The sequence below is a fragment of the Lithobates pipiens genome, unplaced genomic scaffold, assembly GCF_037356315.1.
Source record: "Lithobates pipiens isolate NorthernLeopardFrog02 unplaced genomic scaffold, aLitPip1_a1.2 Scaffold_8, whole genome shotgun sequence".
NCBI classification, from domain to species: Eukaryota; Metazoa; Chordata; class Amphibia; order Anura; family Ranidae; genus Lithobates; species Lithobates pipiens.
The window spans coordinates 557,101,596-557,121,509 of NW_027507903.1; the positions used below are offsets into that span (position 1 = coordinate 557,101,596).

The 19,914-nt window shown below is 47.4% G+C and overlaps 1 protein-coding gene across 2 annotated transcripts in view; it reads left to right on the forward strand.

The window, feature by feature from the left end:
* Positions 1-187: 187 nt before the first annotated feature.
* BAG4 (BAG cochaperone 4) overlaps positions 188-19,914 on the forward strand; it is a 47,304-nt gene continuing 27,577 nt past the window's right edge. Inside the window, exon 1 of one of the 2 annotated variants that reach the window (XM_077469976.1) lies at positions 188-220. In XM_077469976.1, coding sequence (XP_077326102.1) covers positions 203-220 — 18 coding nt within the window. In that variant the 5' untranslated portion in view covers positions 188-202. Of the gene's footprint in view, positions 221-403; positions 654-19,914 lie in introns of those variants that run through there. The other variant, XM_077469975.1, reaches the window with a different exon arrangement.

The following is a 19,914-nucleotide window of genomic DNA, read 5'->3' on the forward strand; positions in this document are numbered from 1 at the left end:
GGGAGGCGCGGCCAGAGTATGTCACACACTGATTGGACGGAACACCCCATAGTAGCTTGGCGTTGGTGAGTGACTTTTGAAGTGGGCGTTACCAGTGCGTTCGTGTTTCCTGATTGGCGGAGGGGAGATGCTGGGGCTGGCCAGGTGCTACAGCAGGGATAAGCAGGCATGCGCAGACCGTGGTCTTTGGACATTGGAAAAAATGATTGTTGACGCAACGGTAAAGTTTTACTCATGATTGGACAGGATCATTATAAGGACAAATGAGGGCGGGAACTTCGGAAAAATGACAGCTAATTCTCCTCACTTCTCATTGGCTGTACAAACCTCTAGTGGGCGTGGTAATTTTCACGCGCTTTTGTCCTATTAGCTGTTTTAGCAGCTCCGGCCCCGTGATTGGCTGTCACCCGGTTGCCGTCTTGGGCTCCGCGACTGCGCAGTAGGAGCGTGTTTGCGCGGCTGTGTCTACAGTTAGTTCCATGTCTGCCGCGCACAGAGCCGGGGATGGTGGCGGATATTACCCGGGAGGGGAGGTGCTGGGCCGGCAGAGGCAGGAGGAGGCTCCGGCGGGCTGGGGAACCGGCTATTATTCTCCGGAGACTGGAAGAAGCTGGCCGGGAGGCGGGGAGATGGGAGGAGCCGGCGGAGCTCAGGTAAGGGGAGGAGAGGGCTGCGGGCAGGAGGGGGTGTGATCACCCAACTCGGCCACTGACTGAGGGGGGCGCTGTGTGCAACACCGCATCCTACTTCACCCCACCGTCCTCATCTCTGTCCCCCTCTTCACCGATCATCTCCACCCCCCCTCTTCACCGCTCATCTCCGTCCCCCCCCTCTTCACCGCTCATCTCCGTCCCCCCCCTCTTCACCGCTCATCTCCGTCCCCCCCCTCTTCACCGCTCATCTCCGTCCCCCCCTCTTCACCGCTCATCTCCGTCCCCCCCCTCTTCACCGCTCATCTCCGTCCCCCCCCTCTTCACCGCTCATCTCCGTCCCCCCCCTCTTCACCGCTCATCTCCGTCCCCCCCCCTCTTCACCGCTCATCTCCGTCCCCCCCTCTTCACCGCTCATCTCCGTCCCCCCCCCCTCTTCACCACTCATCTCCGTCCCCCCCCTCTTCACCGCTCATCTCCGTCCCCCCCTCCTCTTTACCGCTCATCTCCCCCCCCCTCTTCACCGCTCATCTCCCCCCCCCCCTCTTCACCGCTCATCTCCGTCCCCCCCCCTCTTCACCGCTCATCTCCGTCCCCCCCCTCTTCACCGCTCATCTCCGTCCCCCCCTCTTCACCGCTCATCTCCGTCCCCCCCCCCCCTCTTCACCGCTCATCTCCGCCCCCCCCCTCTTCACCGCTCATCTCCGCCCCCCCCCCTCTTCACCGCTCATCTCCGTCCCCCCCCCCTCTTCACCGCTCATCTCCGTCCCCCCCCCTCTTCACCGCTCATCTCCGTCCCCCCCCCTCTTCACCGCTCATCTCCGTCCCCCCCCTCTTCACCGCTCATCTCCGTCCCCCCCCCTCTTCACCGCTCATCTCCGTCCCCCCCCCCTCTTCACCGCTCATCTCCGTCCCCCCCCCTCTTCACCGCTCATCTCCGTCCCCCCCCCTCTTCACCGCTCATCTCCGTCCCCCCCCCTCTTCACCGCTCATCTCCGTCCCCCCCCCTCTTCACCGCTCATCTCCGTCCCCCCTTCACCGTCTGTCATCTCCATCTTTATCTTCACTGCTGATCTATAATCTCTATCCTCCTCTTCACTATCTGTCATCTTTAATGATATCTGTCGTCTCCATCCTCAACTTCACTGCAGATATCTGTCATCTCCATCCTCTTCCACTCTGCTGATATTTGTTATCTTCATCCTCTTCCACTCTGCTGATATTTGTTATCTTCATCCTCATGTTCACTACTGATATGCCAACGCCATCCTCACCTTTAGTACTGTTGTCTTCATCCTCACCTTTACTGCTTATATTTGTTACGTCCATGCTATTCATTGTCACTTCTGAGATCTGTCATCTCCGTTCTCATTCTCGTTGCTAATATCTATCATCTTCATCCTCTGCTTCACTGCTTATATTTGTCATTTTCATTCTAATTTTCAGGTGTAAAATATGTCCATTCCATTTTATCTTCAGTGGTTGTCATCTCCGTCCTCCTCTTCATTGCTCTTTGTCATCTCCATCCTTTTCTTAACTACCTGTAATCTCCATTCTCATTTTCAGGTCTGAAATATGTCAACCCCATCCTCATCTTCACTGCTTATATTTGTTGTCTATCCTCTCTGTACCCTTGTTATGTATATCTGTCATCTCCTCATGTAGATTTCTTCTTATATCGGTCATTATCTCTTCTATCCTCCTCATCACTCCTTCTCATATCTGTTATGCCATTTATCTTCTCATATGTCATGTCCATCCCTCATATCTGTCATGTCCCTAATGTTCTTCTCATCACCTCTGATATGTGTCATGTCTGTCCTCTGCTCAGTACTCCTGTGAGGTAGGAGGGTGTAATGTCTCCTCTGTACCATGTGTAGGGTTGTGTTGTCTCGAATGTGTCATGCTGGTCCCTCATCCGATTTCACCATAAGATTTTTTTTTTGTGATTATAAATGAAAAAAGACCAAAAAGGGGGGAAAAAAAACCCGAAACAAAATTTTCTACTTTCTGCTATAACACACATCCAATAAAAAATAACATTTCTTCATAAATTTAGGCCAATATGTATAATACTACATGTCTTTGATAAACCAAATCCCAATAAGTCTATACTGATTGGTTTGTGTGAAAGTTATATTGTCTACAAACTATGGGATATATACTGGAATTTATATTTATTTTATATACGAGTAATTAGAGATGGGTGAATGATTTGGCCCAAGCATGAGTTCGGGCTGAACGTTTTCCTGTTCAGCCGGTCCCCAAACATCCGGGTGCAGTGTCGTCGCCCCCCTCCTCCCCGACGAACACCCTGCACAGTGCATTCTGCTCCCTGATTGGGCAAATCAACATATTCTCCTTCACTGATGATTGCTAATGAGGCGGCATTGATAGACAGCACTGATTTGCATTGATAGGATGCACTGTTGTGCACAGGTGAGGAGGCATTGATAGGCTGCACTGATTGGCAGCCCTGATTTTTCACTGATAGGCTGCACTGATGGGCACAGATGAGAAGTTGATAGGCAGCACTGGGCACAGATTAAGTAGCATTGATAGGTGGCACTGATTTGCGCACTCGGGCACAGATGAGGCGGAACTGATTGGCAGCTCTTATTTGCACTTTCAGGCTGCCCTGATGGGCACAGATGAGGGGGGCATTGATAGGCGACACTGATAGGCTGCACTGATGGGCACAGATGAGAAGTTATTGATAGGTGGCACTGGTGGGCACAGATGAAGTGGCAGTAATAGGTGGCACTGATAGGTTGCACCGATGGGCACAGATGAGGAGGCATTGCTAGGCGGCTCTGATTTTTGAGGTTATTGAAAGGTGTTTTTTTTTAATTTCATGTGGGTACAGTGTTGCATGACCGTGTACTTGTCATTCAAAGTGCGATAACACTGAAAGCTGAAAATTGGCCTGGGCAGGAAGGGGTTAAAAGTGCCCAGCAGGAAAGTGGTTAAAGGATATCTAAATTCAAGGACAACACCAGCCCACGGATGTGGTGGGTACATTAGTTCTCCCCTTTTTTGTTTTTTTTTGTTATTTGTTAGGTAGAAGTACAGAAAAGGTCCCTGTGATCCTGATGGAAATCCCGTATCCTTGGAACTTCATGTACACTGAGCTGAAATCTCAAGCAATGTTCTCATTCTCCAGTGATCTTTTATGTAATGGAACCCAGCAGCCTGATTAACTTAAAGCGGAGTTCCACCCAAAAATTGAATTTTCGCTTTTCGGAATCCCCCTCCCCCCTCCGGTGTCACATTTGGCACCTTTCAAGGGGGAAGCATATACCTGTCTAATCCAGGTATTTGCTCCTACTTCTGGGCATAGACCATTGCAGTATCAGCGGATATCTACGCCATGTCTGGCGCCTCCTCCGTTCCCCCCGTTGTCTTCTGGGAGACACAGGTCCCAGAAGACAGTAGGGACCAGTGAGAACAAGCCCCGCGGCTCGCGCATGCTCAGTAGGGAACCAGGCTGTGAAGCCGCAAGGCTTCACTTCCTGATTCCCTTACTGAAGATGGCGGTGCCTCCACCCGAGAGCCAAGGGACAGTTCGGCTTCGGGTGCCGACATCGCGGGCGCCCTGAACAGGTAAGGGTCTATATTTTAAAAGTCAGCAGCTACAGTATTTGTAGCTGCTAACTTAAAAAAAAAAAAAAAACGAATTGGCGGTGCTCCGCTTTAACCACTAATATTTTAGGTTGACTAAAATCTAACGGGTTTAGTTCAATTGTAGCAAAAATGCTCTCTCATTACTAACATTTTAGTCAACTAAAATGCACTGGGGATTTTAGTAGACTAAAATACAACTAAAAAAATTCAAATGACTAAAATATGACTACAACTAAAACGGCATTTTATTCGAAAGACAATATAAATCTTGCTCATCTCCAGGACTTTTCCTGAGCCTCCCCCATCCTCTGGATCTCTCTACCCCAATCTGCCTGGCTTTCCCCTCTTCTCTTAGGTGATTCCTGAAAACTCATCTCTTCATAAAAAATCTATACTGCCTTCAGCTAATAACTGGATCTTTTATTTCTCCTATCAGCTCATCCCTCACATTGATTATCTTTTGTTCCACCAGCCCCTTCCTATTAGATTGTGAGCAGGGCCCTCCTCTTGTAATGTAACTGTATTGTCTCCCTTTTTGTATTGTAAAGCTCAGCGCTATATAAATTCTGCATACATATAATAATGGAGAGGGGGAGGTGTTTGTAGTCCAAATCATGGGAGCAACCTAGGCAGCAGCCAGAGGTGTACACATGCCGTGGCAAGAATTAAACCTCCTGTTGCTTTTGGTGGGTGCTGCCACTTGCCAATCGGGACCCATTCATTTAAATGGGGCCACTCTGCAGGCGCTCCCACAACTGTATACTTCTGTGGGGTCCAAGGAGTTAAAGCAGGTGGTGAGGAAGCAACACAACAATGCCTGCTTTAACCCCTTATTTTCTTTACATGTGCAGAGTGGCCTCATTCATTGAATGGATCATACTTGGCAGGTGCTACACCCACCAACCATGACTGGGCGTATAACTCCTACTGCGGCTGTGACATGTGTACTCCTCTGGCCACTGCAGCTAAAGGGGGTGTGGTTGGGGCAGGGGTGATAAAAAAACGTTTTAACTATGGGGTTTTACCACCCCCACCCCCCCAAACTGCTAATGTAAATGAGCCCTTAGTCTAGATAAACGGTACAACTTATGTAGGAGGATTTGTTTAAAGGGGTTGTACACCGTTGTATTTTTCCCCTTTTTACTCACCTGAGCCGTTCGTTCCCATGGCGGAGCCACGCTCTACCTCTCTGGCCGGGTTCTCAGCTCTTGATTGGATAGATTGCTAACAGCGCAGCCATTGGCTCCCGCTGCTGTCAAGCATATCCAATGATGTGGGCGCTGGGGGCGGGGCCGAGTCCGAGATTCTGTGTCTATGGACCCCCCCAGGGCAAGTGCTTCTCCTAGGGTGTTTACCGATGTGGGGAGGAGCCGCAAGTGCTGTTGGGGGACCCCAGAAGAGCAGATTCAGGGCCACTCTGTGCAAAACGAACTGCACAGCGGAGGTAAGTATGACATTTTGATATTTAAAAAGAGAAACAAGAGTTTACAACCCCTTTTAATCTCTGTGTATTACCTGAGGTCTGTTACTTCACTGGGTATATATATATGAGGGTTTATAACATTAAGTTTTATCAGCCTAGGACAGGAAGTGTGTCTCTGGCAGGATCACCAGGTCAAAATAAAGGGAAAAGTTCAGAAACAATGAAAACAAATGCAGCCACCACATCTTAGCACTGGTTATGCTGCACTATATTAGATTTATCAGTTTTTGTTTAGATACAGTTGTGATAATTGAAGTGGAGTTCCACACAAAAACTTCTGCTTTTATTTTTATTAAATTTATTTTACTAAAATGCTTTTGGAGTAAAACTCTATTTAAAGATAGTTTTCTAATTAAAGCGGGAGTCCACCGGGACTCCGCGTTTTTTTTTTTTTTTTTAAAGCCAGCAGCTACAAATACTGCAGCTGCTGACTTTTAAATAGTGACACTTACCTGTCCAGCGCGCCCGCGATGTCGGCACCCGAAGCCGATCGCTCGCTCGTGCCGCCGCCATCTTGGGTATGGGAATCAGGAAAAGGAGCCTTTCGGCTTAATTTCCCGGTTCCCTACTGTGCATGCGCGAGCCGCGCGGCGCAATCCGGACGGTCCCCGCTGCCTCTTCGAGCTTTGTGTTTCCCAGCAGGCAGCGGGGCACTTGCTGAAGGGGGCGGGCGCTTGCGGAAAGGGGCGTAACGTTACGTCCCTTTCCCCAGAGAGCTAGCCCGGAAGTGGGTGCAGTTACCTGGATTATCCAGGTAACTGCACCCCCCTCCCCCCTGAAAGGTGCCGATTGTGGCGCCGGAGGGGGGGGGGGGGATTCCGATGAGCGGAGGTCCATTTTAGGGTGGACCTCCGCTTTAAGATGCATTAGCAATTTAGTTTATTCAGCATGAAATGGAGCTTAGTTATGTAGCAAGAGGCTGTATATTTGGCAATATTTACATTTTTGGTAAACTCGTTCAATGAATCCAAGCTCTGCAAGCTGAGATAACATGCACTGCACTGCATTCATGCATTCACACAATTTCACAGTAGCCATGAGATAAAACAAAGTTCAGGAATATTAATTTTATCCCATTGTTTTACAAATCTATGTACACTACAAACTGTATGATTTGAATTGGTTCTAATATCGCAGTTTTACTAATCTGACCGCTTATTATTCTAAATAGGAAAACGTCATTCTGTTTGCAAATATTAAAGATTCTAACTACCAGCAAGAATGAGTCTTTACATTCAAAGAGCACCTGTCATTTCAGATCCATTATAGCAGCGCCTGTTAGCGGGCATCCACTTACCTGCTGCCGCCACGTCCTTCACCTTGTTGTGTCACTGCTGCATCACCAGCTGTCCCATTAAAGTGAATGGGACTGTCTGTGAGCCAACAGGACAGAGGAGGAGCTGCTGTGGGACAGAGATGACAATTGCTCTTTAAAAATTATGATTTAAATTGAGTTGCTTTAAATCAAGGCTTTTTACTAGTGATTTAAATCAAATCCACCCTGGTTACAGTCTTATTCCAAAATGTATTAAATTCATTATTTTCCTCAAAACTCTACAAACAATATCCCATAATGACAACTTGAAAGAAGTTTGCTTGAAATCTTTACAAACATATTAGGCCTCATGCACACGAGACGCAGATGAAACCTCTGTTAAAAAAAAGCTGAAACGCGCGTTTAGAAACGCGCGTTTTGCCGCGTTTGCATGTCGCGTTTAGACGCGTTTAGACGTGTTTGCGTTTAGACGCGTTTATAAAGATAACATCATGTAGACCCTCCCCAAGCTCTCAAAGCATTTTTTTTAACTATTTCTGCTATTTTGATCAGAGTGAGCAGCAGCAGCATAGAGAGCAGTTGTACACTTGCATTTGCCGTGTCACTTGCCACGGCACCTGCCACAAGTTGTGGATTGTCCACTTGCCACGTCACTTGCCACAAGTTGGGGATTGTCCACTTGCCACATCACCTGCCACGTCACCTGCCACAAATTGTGGATTGTCCACTTGCCACGTCACTTGCCACATCACCTGCCACGTCACTTGCCACGAGATGTGGATTGTCCACTTTCCACGTCATCTGCCATGCCACCTGCCACAAGTTGTGGATTGTCCACTTGCCACGTCACTTGCCACAAGTTGGGGATTGTCCACTTGCCACATCACCTGCCACGTCACCTGCCACAAATTGTGGATTGTCCACTTGCCACGTCACTTGCCACATCACCTGCCACGTCACTTGCCACGAGATGTGGATTGTCCACTTTCCACGTCATCTGCCATGCCACCTGCCACAAGTTGTGGATTGTCCACTTGCCACGTCACTTGCCACAAGTTGGGGATTGTCCACTTGCCACATCACCTGCCACGTCACCTGCCACAAATTGTGGATTGTCCACTTGCCACGTCACTTGCCACATCACCTGCCACGTCACTTGCCACGAGATGTGGATTGTCCACTTTCCACGTCATCTGCCATGCCACCTGCCACAAGCTGTGGATTGTCCACTTGCCACGTCACCAGCCACATCACCTGCCACAAGTTGTGGATTGTCTACTTGCCGCGTCACTTGCCACATCACCTGCCACGTCACTTGCCACGTCACCTGCCACAAGTTGTGGATTGTTCACTTGCCACGTCACCTGCCACAAGTTGTGGATTGTCCACTTGCCACGTCACTTGCCACAAGCTGTGGATTGTCCACTTGCCACATCACTTGCCACGTCACCTGCCACATCACTTGCCACGTCACCTGCCACAAGTTTTGGATTGTCCACTTGCCACGTCACTTGCCACGTCAGTTGCCACGTCACTTGCCACGAGATGTGGATTGTCCACTTTCCACGTCATCTGCCATGCCACCTGCCACAAGCTGTGGATTGTCCACTTGACACGTCACCAGCCACATCACCTGCCACAAGTTGTGGATTGTCCACTTGCCACGTGACTTGCCACATCACCTGCCACGTCACTTGCCACATCACCTGCCACAAGTTGTGGATTGTCTACTTGCCGCGTCACTTGCAACTTCACCTGCCACGTCACTTGCCACGTCACCTGCCACAAGTTGTGGATTGTTCACTTGCCACGTCACCTGCCACGCCACCTGCCACAAGTTGTGGATTGTCCACTTGCCACGTCACTTGCCACATGCTGTGGATTGTCCACTTGCCACATCACTTGCCACGTCACCTGCCACGTCACTTGCCACGTCACCTGCCACAAGTTTTGGATTGTCCACTTGCCACGTCAGCTGCCACGTCACTTGCCACATCACCTGCCACGTCACCTGCCACAAGTTGTGGATTGTCCACTTGCCACGTCACTTGCCACATCACCTGCCACGTCACTTGCCACGAGATGTGGATTGTCCACTTGCCATGTCACTTGCCACGTCACTTGCCACGTCACTTGCCACGTCACCTGCCACGTCACTTGCCACGTCAGCTGCCACGTCACTTGCCACAAGATGTGGATTGTCCACTTGTCACATCACCTGCCACATCACTTGCCACATCACCTGCCACAAGTTGTGGATTGTCCACTTGCCACATCACCTGCCACGTCACCTGCCACAAATTGTGGATTGTCCACTTGCCACGTCACTTGCCACATCACCTGCCACGAGATGTGGATTGTCCACTTTCCACGTCATCTGCCATGCCACCTGCCACAAGCTGTGGATTGTCCACTTGCCACGTCACCAGCCACATCACCTGCCACAAGTTGTGGATTGTCTACTTGCCGCGTCACTTGCCACATCACCTGCCACGTCACTTGCCACGTCACCTGCCACAAGTTGTGGATTGTTCACTTGCCACGTCACCTGCCACGTCACCTGCCACAAGTTGTGGATTGTCTACTTGCCGCGTCACTTGCCACATCACCTGCCATGTCACTTGCCACGTCACCTGCCACAAGTTGTGGATTGTTCACTTGCCACGTCACCTGCCACGTCACCTGCCACAAGTTGTGGATTGTCCACTTGCCACGTCACTTGCCACAAGCTGTGGATTGTCCACTTGCCACATCACTTGCCACGTCACCTGCCACGTCACTTGCCACGTCACCTGCCACGTCACCTGCCACAAGTTTTGGATTGTCCACTTGCCACGTCACTTGCCACGAGATGTGGATTGTCCACTTTCCACGCCATCTGCCATGCCACCTGCCACAAGCTGTGGATTGTCCACTTGACACGTCACCAGCCACATCACCTGCCACAAGTTGTGGATTGTCCACTTGCCACGTGACTTGCCACATCACCTGCCACGTCACTTGCCACATCACCTGCCACAAGTTGTGGATTGTCTACTTGCCGCGTCACTTGCCACTTCACCTGCCACGTCACCTGCCACGTCACCTGCCACAAGTTGTGGATTGTCCACTTGCCACAAGCTGTGGATTGTCCACTTGCCACATCACTTGCCACGTCACCTGCCACGTCACTTGCCACGTCACCTGCCACAAGTTTTGGATTGTCCACTTGCCACGTCAGCTGCCACGTCACTTGCCACATCACCTGCCACGTCACCTGCCACAAGTTGTGGATTGTCCACTTGCCACGTCACTTGCCACATCACCTGCCACGTCACTTGCCACGAGATGTGGATTGTCCACTTGCCATGTCACTTGCCATGTCACTTGCCACGTCACCTGCCACGTCACTTGCCACGTCAGCTGCCACGTCACTTGCCACAAGATGTGGATTGTCCACTTGTCACATCACCTGCCACATCACTTGCCACATCACCTGCCACAAGTTGTGGATTGTCCACTTGCCACGTCACTTGCCACATCACCTGCCACGTCACTTGCCACAAGATGTGGATTGTCCACTTTCCACGTCACCTGCCATGCCATCTGCCACAAGTTGTGGATTGTCCACTTACCACGTCACCAGCCACATCACCTGCCACAAGTTGTGGATTGTCCACTTGCCACACCACTTTCCACGTCACCTGCCACGTCACCTGCCACAAGATGTGGATTGTCCACTTGCCACGTCACCAGCCACATCACCTGCCACAAGTTGTGGATTGTCCACTTGCCACGTCCCTTGCCACGTCCCCTGCCACGTCACCTGCCACAAGTGGATTGTCCACTTGCCACATCACTTGCCACATCACCTGCCACAAGTTGTGGATTGTCCACTCGCCACGTCACTTGCCACATCCCCTGCCACAAGTGGATTGTCCACTTGCCACATCACTTGCCCCATCACCTGCCACAAGTTGTGGATTGTCCACTTGCCACGTCACCTGACACAAGTTGTGGATTGTCCACTCGCCACGTCACTTGCCACGTCCCCTGCCACAAGTGGATTGTCCACTTGCCACGTCACTTGCCACGTCACCTGCCACAAGTTATGGATTGTCCACTTGCCACGTCACATGCCAGTCACCTGCCACAAGTTGTTGATTTTCCACTTGCCACGTCACCTGCCAAGTCACTTGCCGCGTCACCTGCCAGGTCACTTGCCACGTCACCTGCCACAAGTTGTCTATTGTCCACTTGCCACGTCACATGCCAGTCACCTGCCACAAGTTGTTGATTTTCCACTTGCCACGTCACCTGCCAAGTCACTTGCCGCGTCACCTGCCAGGTCACTTGCCACGTCACCTGCCACAAGTTGTCTATTGTCCACTTTCCACGTCACTTGCCACTTCACCTGCCACGTCACTTGCCACAAGTTGTGGATTGTCCACTTGCCACATCACTTGCCACCTGCCATGTCACTTGCCACAAGTTGTGGATTGTCCACTTGCCACGTCACTTGCCACAAGTTGTGGATTGTCCACTTGCAATTGCAATTGTTTAAAATATTTTTCTAATGGTTTTTCATCATTTGCAATCATTTTTGAGATTTTTAATGTAAAAAAAAAGGTCACCTTTAAAAACGCATATAAACGCAAACGCGGCTAAACGCGGTAGCGGCGTTTTGCCGCGTTTTACCGCGTTTTGCCGCGTTTTGCGTCTGAAACGCAGAAATTTTTGTTTCTGAACGCATTTTTTTGCTTCTGGAAAAACGAGATTAAACGCAACTGCATATAAACAGAAAAAAACGAGACTGTGTGCATGGACACATAGGATAACATTGAATGAGTTCAGGTGCAGTTGAAAAAACTGTCCAACTGCATCTGAACGCGCGTTTAACTGCGTCTCGTGTGCATGAGGCTTTAAAAATAAAAATCACATGTGCAGAAGTATTCACAGCCTTTGCCATGGCACGCAAAATTGAGCTCAGGTACATCCTGTTTCCACTGATCATCCTTGACATGCTTCTACGACTTGATTGGAGTCCACTTGTGGTAAATTCAGTTGATTGGACATGATTTGGAAAGGCACACACCTGTCTACACTTGTGCTCATAAGTTTACATACCCTGGCAGAATTTAGGAACTTGAGAGAACTTGAATGATAACACAAAAACATTTCCTTTCAGGCTCGGTTCACACAGGGGCGACTTGTCCAGGCGACTTCGCCGCCTGACAAGTCGCGCTCCGTTCTGTACTACGGAACCGTTCTAATAGGAGCGACTCAAGTCGCTCCGACTTAGAAAAAAGGTTCCTGTACTACTTTTGCGGCGACTTCGGGCGACTTGCATTGACTTCTATACAAAAGTCGTTTTGCAAGTCGCCGCTGAGGTCGCGGCACTGCAAGTCGTGCCGCCTACTGTGTGAACCGAGCCTCACTCATGGTTAGTGTTTGACTGAAGCCATTTATTATCAATCAACTGTTTATTCTTTTTTACATCATAATATAAATATAAACTTTTGATCGGGGTCATTTGGGTAGTTTCTGCTGCCATTATGATTTAAACATAGTAAACACAGTTGATTGATAATAAATGGCTTCAGCCAAACACTAACCATGAGTGAAAGAAATGTTTGTGTTAACATTCATATTCTCTGAAAAATGGCAGAGAAATCATAAATTCTGCCAGGGTATGTAAACTTATGAGCACAACTGTATAGAAGGTCCCACAGTTAACAGTGCATGTCAGAGCACAAACCAAGCCATGAAGTCCAAGATCTTGTCTGTAGACCTCCGAGACAGGATTGTATGAAGACATAGCTGGAAGGGGGCAGAAAAATGTCTGCAGCATTTAAGGTCCTAATCAGTACAGTGGCCTCCATCATCCGTAAATGGAAGAAGTTTGGAACCACCAGGACTCTTCCTAGAGCGGGCCGCCCGGCCAAACTGAGGGATCAGGGGAGAAGGGCCTTAGGGAGGTGAGCAAGAACCCGACGGTCACTCTGACAGAGCTCCAGCATTTCTCTGTGAAGAGAGGAGAACCTTCCAGAAGAACAACCATCTCTGCAGCACTCCACCAATCAGGCTTGTATGGTGTCCAGATGGAAGCCAATCCTCCGTAAAAGACACATGACAGCCCACCTGGAATTTGCCAAAAGACACCTGAAGGACTCTGAGACCATGAGAAACAAAATTCTCTGGTCTGATGAAACAAAGATTGAACTCTTTGACCTGAATGGCAAGTTTCACGTCTGGAGGACACCAGGCACCGCTCATCACCTGGCCAATACCATCCCTACAGTGAAGCATGGTGGTGGTAGCATTGTGCTGTGGGGATGTTTTTCAGGAACCAAAACTCGGAGAATAGTCAAGATCGAGGGAAAGATGAATGTAGCAATATACAGAGACATCTTTGATAAAACCCTGTTTCAGAGCTCTCTGGACTTGGGGTGAAGATTCATCTTCCAACAGGACAACAACCCTAAGCACACAACCAAGATAACAAAGGAGTGGCTACAAGACAATTCTGTGAATGTCCTTGAGTGGCCCAGCCAGAGCCCAGACTTGATCCCGATTGAACATCTCTGGAGAGATCTGAAAATTTTCCGGATGCACTGGATATGGCAAATGGAACTGGATCAAATGTCATTCTTATGAATTGTTGTCTTGTATTTTTGCTTAAAGCCACTCCTTATCCTAATATTTAAATTCTGTGTGAGTAATGTTTTTGGCAGTGCAATGGCATAATTCTTCTGAATGATTGTGTCAATATATAAGGCAATTATTGGTGCATATAAGGCCATATTTTAAAAATAGTAAGCTGGCAATCAGTCTGTGTGTGGGATGAGCGACTCCTGTAGCTGCTGCTACCTGCTTGAACCTGTAGTGGGTAACAGATATGGCTGTACATGTGTTCTAGAACATTTATAGCAGGGTGGATTTGATTTAAATCAAGTCTATTTTAAATCACTAGTAAAAAGACTTTGTTTAAAGCTCTAATTTTTAAAGCCCAACTGTCATCTCTGTCCCGCAGTGGCTCTTCCTCTGACCCGCTGTTGGCTCACAGACAGTCCCATTCACTTTAATAGGACGGCTGGTGATGCGGCAGTGACCCAACAAGGTGAGGGACGTGGCCGCAGCAGGTGAGTGGATGCCCGCTAACAGGTGCTGCCATGATGGACCTGAAATGACAGGTGCTCTTTAAATGTAAGGACTCATTCTTGCTGGTAGTTAGAATCTTTAATATTTGCAAACAAAACAAAGGTTTCCTATTTAGAATAATAAGCTGTCAGGTTAGTCCAATAGCGCTATCAGAACTGATTCAATCATACAGTTTGTAGTGTACATAGATTTACAAAACAATGGGATAAAGGAATATTCCTGAACTTTGTTTCATCTCATGGTTACTGTGAAATTGTGTGAATGCATCAATGCAGTGCATGTTCTCAGTATGTAAATATTGGCGAATATACAGCCTCATGCTACATAACTAAGCTCCATTTCATGCTGAATAAACGAAATTACTAATGCATCTTAATTAGAAAACTATCTTTAAATGGAGTTTTACTCCAAAAGCATTTTATTTGGTGGTGGTTTTTATTTATTTATTTTTTTAAATCATTGATCGCACTGCGATCTGTGAGCTGTTCTGGGGTGTCATTAACAATGTATTGACTGTAGGAGTGACTGCGCTAACTTCAAGTGGAATAAAAAGAAGTCGCTACAAAAAATGTGACAAACATATAAAGCATAAATGGTGAGTGTTACATAGTTACATAGTTAGTAAGGTTGAATAAAGACACCAGTCCATCCAGTTCAACCTGAGTGTCTACAATTGTCCCCATCACTTTACATTGCACACTCACATCAGTCCCTACCCTACCCCACAATCCAAGGTCCCCATTTATATACTAGGGCCAATTTTGGACAGAAGCCAATTAACATACCTGCATGTCTTTGGAGGGTGGGAGGAAACTGGAGTACCCAGAGGAAACCCACGCAGGCACAGGGAGAACATGCAAACTCCAGGCAGGTAGTGTTGTGGTTGGGCGGCTTCTTTTTATTCCACTTGAAGTTAGCGCAGTCACTCTTACAGTCAATACATTGTTAATGACACCCCAGAACGGCTCACAGATCGCAGTGCGATCAATGATTTAACGTCGGTGGAGGCTTTGGATCCCTTGGAGTTCTGTATGAGCGCCGATTCCGGCACCCATGCCCATATGGCTCTTTGTCGCTGACACTTGAGTTCACCAGTTCCGGTAAGAGTACAGATACACCTAGAGGTCGACCGATATATCGGCCGATATTTGCCGTTTTTTAAATAATCGGCATCGGCCGATTGTGTTGATAAAAAGCCGACAGCGGGACTTTGAAATGACTTCTGTAAGAAGTCAGTGTGAGTTGCCTGAGTCGTCATAGCAACACTTTCCTCCACTCTGGGCAGACTGCCAAGAAAAGAACTAAATGATATAATGTTTACACTTCTGAATGAATGAAGTCATCTCTGTGTAGAAGATCTCAGTTTAACCATTTAAAGACTAAATCTTTTCTGACACTTGTTGCTTACAAGTAAAAATCCTGTATTTTCTGCCAGAAAATCACTTAGACCCCCCAAAAATTATATATATTTTTTTAGCAGAGATCCTAGGGAATAAAATATCGGTTGTTGCAATATTTTATGTCAGACAGCATTTGCACAGAGGTCTTTCAAATGCATTTTTTTGGGAAAAAAATACACCATTTAAAAAATAAAAATAAAATAAAAACAGTAAAGTTAGCCCATTTTTTTTTTTTTTTTTTTTGTCCAAAAGTTTTGACTACCTGTTTTTATTTAATATATAGGTTTTTTTTTTTTTATTTTTTTTTTAATCTAGATCACACATACAAGTAAACTGATTGGAGGTTTGTTTTGTTTAATAAATGTTTAAAGCGGGAGTCCGCCGGGACTCCGCGTTTTTTTTTTTTTTTTTTTTTTTTTTTAAAAAGCCAGCAGCTACAAATACTGCAGCTGCTGACTTTTAAAATAGTGACACTTACCTGTCCAGCGCGCCCGCGATGTCGGCACCCGAAGCCGATCTCTAGATCGACACTCGAGTGCTGCCGCCGCCGCCATCTTGGGTATGGGAATCAGGAAATGGAGCCTTTCGGCTTAATTTCCCGGTTCCCTACTGCGCATGCGCGAGCCGCGCTGCGCAATGAGGACGGTCCCCGCTGCCTCTGGGATCTGTGTGTTTCCCAGCAGGCAGCGGGGCACTTGCGGAAAGGGGCGTAATGTACGCCCCTTTCCGCAGAGAGCTAGCCCGGAAGTGGGTGCAGTTACCTGGATTATCCAGGTAACTGCTCCCCCCTGAAAGGTGCCAATTGTGGCGCCGGAGGGGGGGAGGGTTCCGATGAGCGGAAGGTCCATTTTAGGGTGGACCTCCGCTTTAAGTGTAAGAAATTTTCTGTATCACTTATGAAGACTGCTTTCACACTGGAGCGGGCAGACGTTGATGGTAAAACGCAAGTTTTAGCGGCTCTTTACCATCATTTTAGCGGTGCTATTTGGCTGCTAGTGGGGCACATATAACCCAGCTAGCGGCCAAGGAAGAGGTTAAATGCGCCCATGAAGCACCGCTGCCAAATCGCATTGCATGCGCTTCGGCAGTGGTGCCCATTCATATCAATGGGCAGGAGTGGTGGAGGAGCGGTATACACCACTCCAAACGTGCTGCTTGCAGGACTTTTTTTTTTAAGATCCTGCCAGCGCATCGCCTCAGTGTGAAAGCGCTCTGTCTTTCACACAGACTGCAGGGGAGCCATTTTGCAGGCACTTTACAGGCGCTATTTTTAGCCCAAAAGCGCCTGAAAAATGCCCCAGTGGGAAAGGTGTGTTAGATCAAGGGGGATTAAAAATAAATAAATAAAATAAAATCGGCCTAACATATCGGCCCAAAAAAATCGGCATCATATATCGGCTATCGGCCGCCATGATTTCTAAATATCGGCATCGGCCAGAGAAAAACCCATATCGGTCGACCTCTAGATACACCTCTTCCTTCTATTACTGAAGTACCATCTTGATGTCTCTCTGGTTGGACAGTCAGCACAACACGTCCCCGTTCCACCATCTCTTTGCAGATGATATATAGGCCATCTACAACAGATTTCGTTTATTTATTGGACTCTTCATATTTGTCCTTTTATACTTGTCACGTGAACATTTGACCTGCATGGTTTGATTTGAATATCTACCTGTACATTTATTAGCGCTACAACACTCACCATTTATGCTTTATATTCAAATCAAACCATGTAGGTCAAATGTTCACATGACAAGTATAAAAGGACAAATATGAAAAGAGTCCAATAAATAACCGAAATCTGTTGTAGATGGCCTATATATCATCTGCAAAGAGATGGTGGAACAGGGACGTGTTGTGCTGACTGTCCAACCAGAGAGACATCAAGATGGTACTTCAGTAATAGAAGGAAGAGGTGTATCTGTACTCTTACCGGAACTGGTGAACTCAAGTGTCAGCGGCAAAGAGCCATATGGGCATGGGTGCCGGAATCGGCGCTCATACAGAACTCCAAGGGATCCAAAGCCTCCACCGACGTTAAATCATTGATCGCACTGCGATCTGTGAGCCGTTCTGGGGTGTCATTAACAATGTATTGACTGTAAGAGTGACTGCGCTAACTTCAAGTGGAATAAAAAGAAGCCGCCCAACCACAACACTACCTGCCTGGAGTTTGCATGTTCTCCCTGTGCCTGCGTGGGTTTCCTCTGGGTACTCCAGTTTCCTCCCACCCTCCAAAGACATGCAGGTATGTTAATTGGCTTCTGTCCAAAATTGGCCCTAGTATATAAATGGGGACCTTGGATTGTGGGGTAGGGTAGGGACTGATGTGAGTGTGCAATGTAAAGTGATGGGGACAATTGTAGACACTCAGGTTGAACTGGATGGACTGGTGTCTTTATTCAACCTTACTAACTATGTAACTATGTAACACTCACCATTTATGCTTTATATGTTTGTCACATTTTTTGTAGCGACTTCTTTTTATTCCACTTGAAGTTAGCGCTCATACGGAACTCCAAGGGATCCAAAGCCTCCACCGACGTTGGGGATGGCCACCAAATGAACCTCCGATGGGGAAGGACACCAAGACTGGATTGACGGGTCAGAGACCCAACTGGACAGCAAGGAAATCTCTCATCCAGGCCAGGCTTATCTCTCCTCACATTGCCCAAAACTTTTAACTTGTGAGCACAATTTTTTATTTCTGTATGCCGGTTTTTATAAATAAAAAAAACAAACCATATTTTTTTGATCTACACTATTGGAAGCATTCCCTTATTTATTTATTTTTCATACCGCCTGGATAAGAGATTGCCCTGCTGTCTAGTTGACTCTCTGACCTTTCGGATCCAGTCTGGTGGCCATCCCTAACGTCGTGGAGGCTTTGGATCCCTTGGATTTCCGTATGAGTGCCCATTCCGGCACCCATGCCTATATGACTCTTTGTCGCTGACACTTGAGTCCACCAGTTCCGCTAAGAGTATATATACGTCTTCCTTCTATTGATGAAGTACCATTTTGATGTCTCTGGCTGGACAGTGTCAGCACAACACGTCCCTGTTCCACCATCTCTTTGCAGATGATGATATATAGGCCATCTACAACAGATTTAGTTCATTTATTGGACTCTTCATATTTGTCCTTTTTATACTTGTCACTTGAACATCTGACGTTTTGCACGGTTTAATTAAAATATATATGTGTACATGTATTAGTGCTACAACACTCGCCAACAATGTATTGACACCCGCAGCAGTTCGCAGAGGGCAGTGTGAGCTGCCTGTGAGGGAGATACGATGCTGAAATCACGCTGGTTCCCGCTGCGCTACCTTGTGAATCCAGGCTTAATAAATCAACCCCAATGTCTGTCATATGCAGGTTTTCTTCTAATATTTATAGTAAATCCATTGTGACATGTTAGGCCTCATGCACACTGGACATTTTTACAACTGAAGTTTTTGGCATCAGATGTTTTTTTTTTCTACAGTCCATAAACTCCCCATCATATTATCAACTGTTTTTGGCAGGGGCGTTTTTGGGCTGTTAAAAAACCCAAAACTAGTGCATTCTGAGAAGAGTTTTTCAGCTGTAAAAACGGTCTAGTGTCAAACGCAGATAGGCGCTCAAAAACGCAGCTCACCAGCATTTTTTTATTGTTTTTGACCCTTTTTAATTTACACAAAAAACGCAAAAAAAACACTATTGCAAAATTGATTAAAAACTCACTGCAAAGCTACTGCCGTTATAACGTTCTTATAATTTACAGTGTGCGTGAGGCCTTATACTCTCTATTAGTTCATACCTCAGTGTAGTCAAGTGGTTCTCAACTCTTGTTCTCAGGACCCACTAATAGGCCAGATTTTAAAGAGGAAGTAAACTCTCCCACTCTGATGCTTCTTTTCATTTAGTCCATTATAATAAGTAATTATCAGACTATAGCCACTGTAATCCAGCCCAAATCGCATATTACTTACTGTTTAAAGAAACTTTAAAAAAACTTGTTTCCAGGGGTTAGGCAGCATCATCTTAAAGCGGTAGTAAACCCGCTATTTTTTATTTTATTTTTTATTTATTTTTTTAACACCTGCAAAGCAAAAGGCATAATGAGCTAGTATGCACCGCATACTAGCTCATTATGAAATACTTTCCTTAGAACGAGGCCCCAACATCTGGCACGATCCACGCCGAGTTAGCTGACATGCTCCCTCGGCGCTTCTTCTGGGTATCGCGGCTCCGGCGCTGTGAGTGGCCGGAGCCGCGATATCGTCACTCCCGCGCATTCGCGTGGGAGATTTTTTTCCGCCCGCCGGCCACTGCCGGATTTTCAGGCCGAGA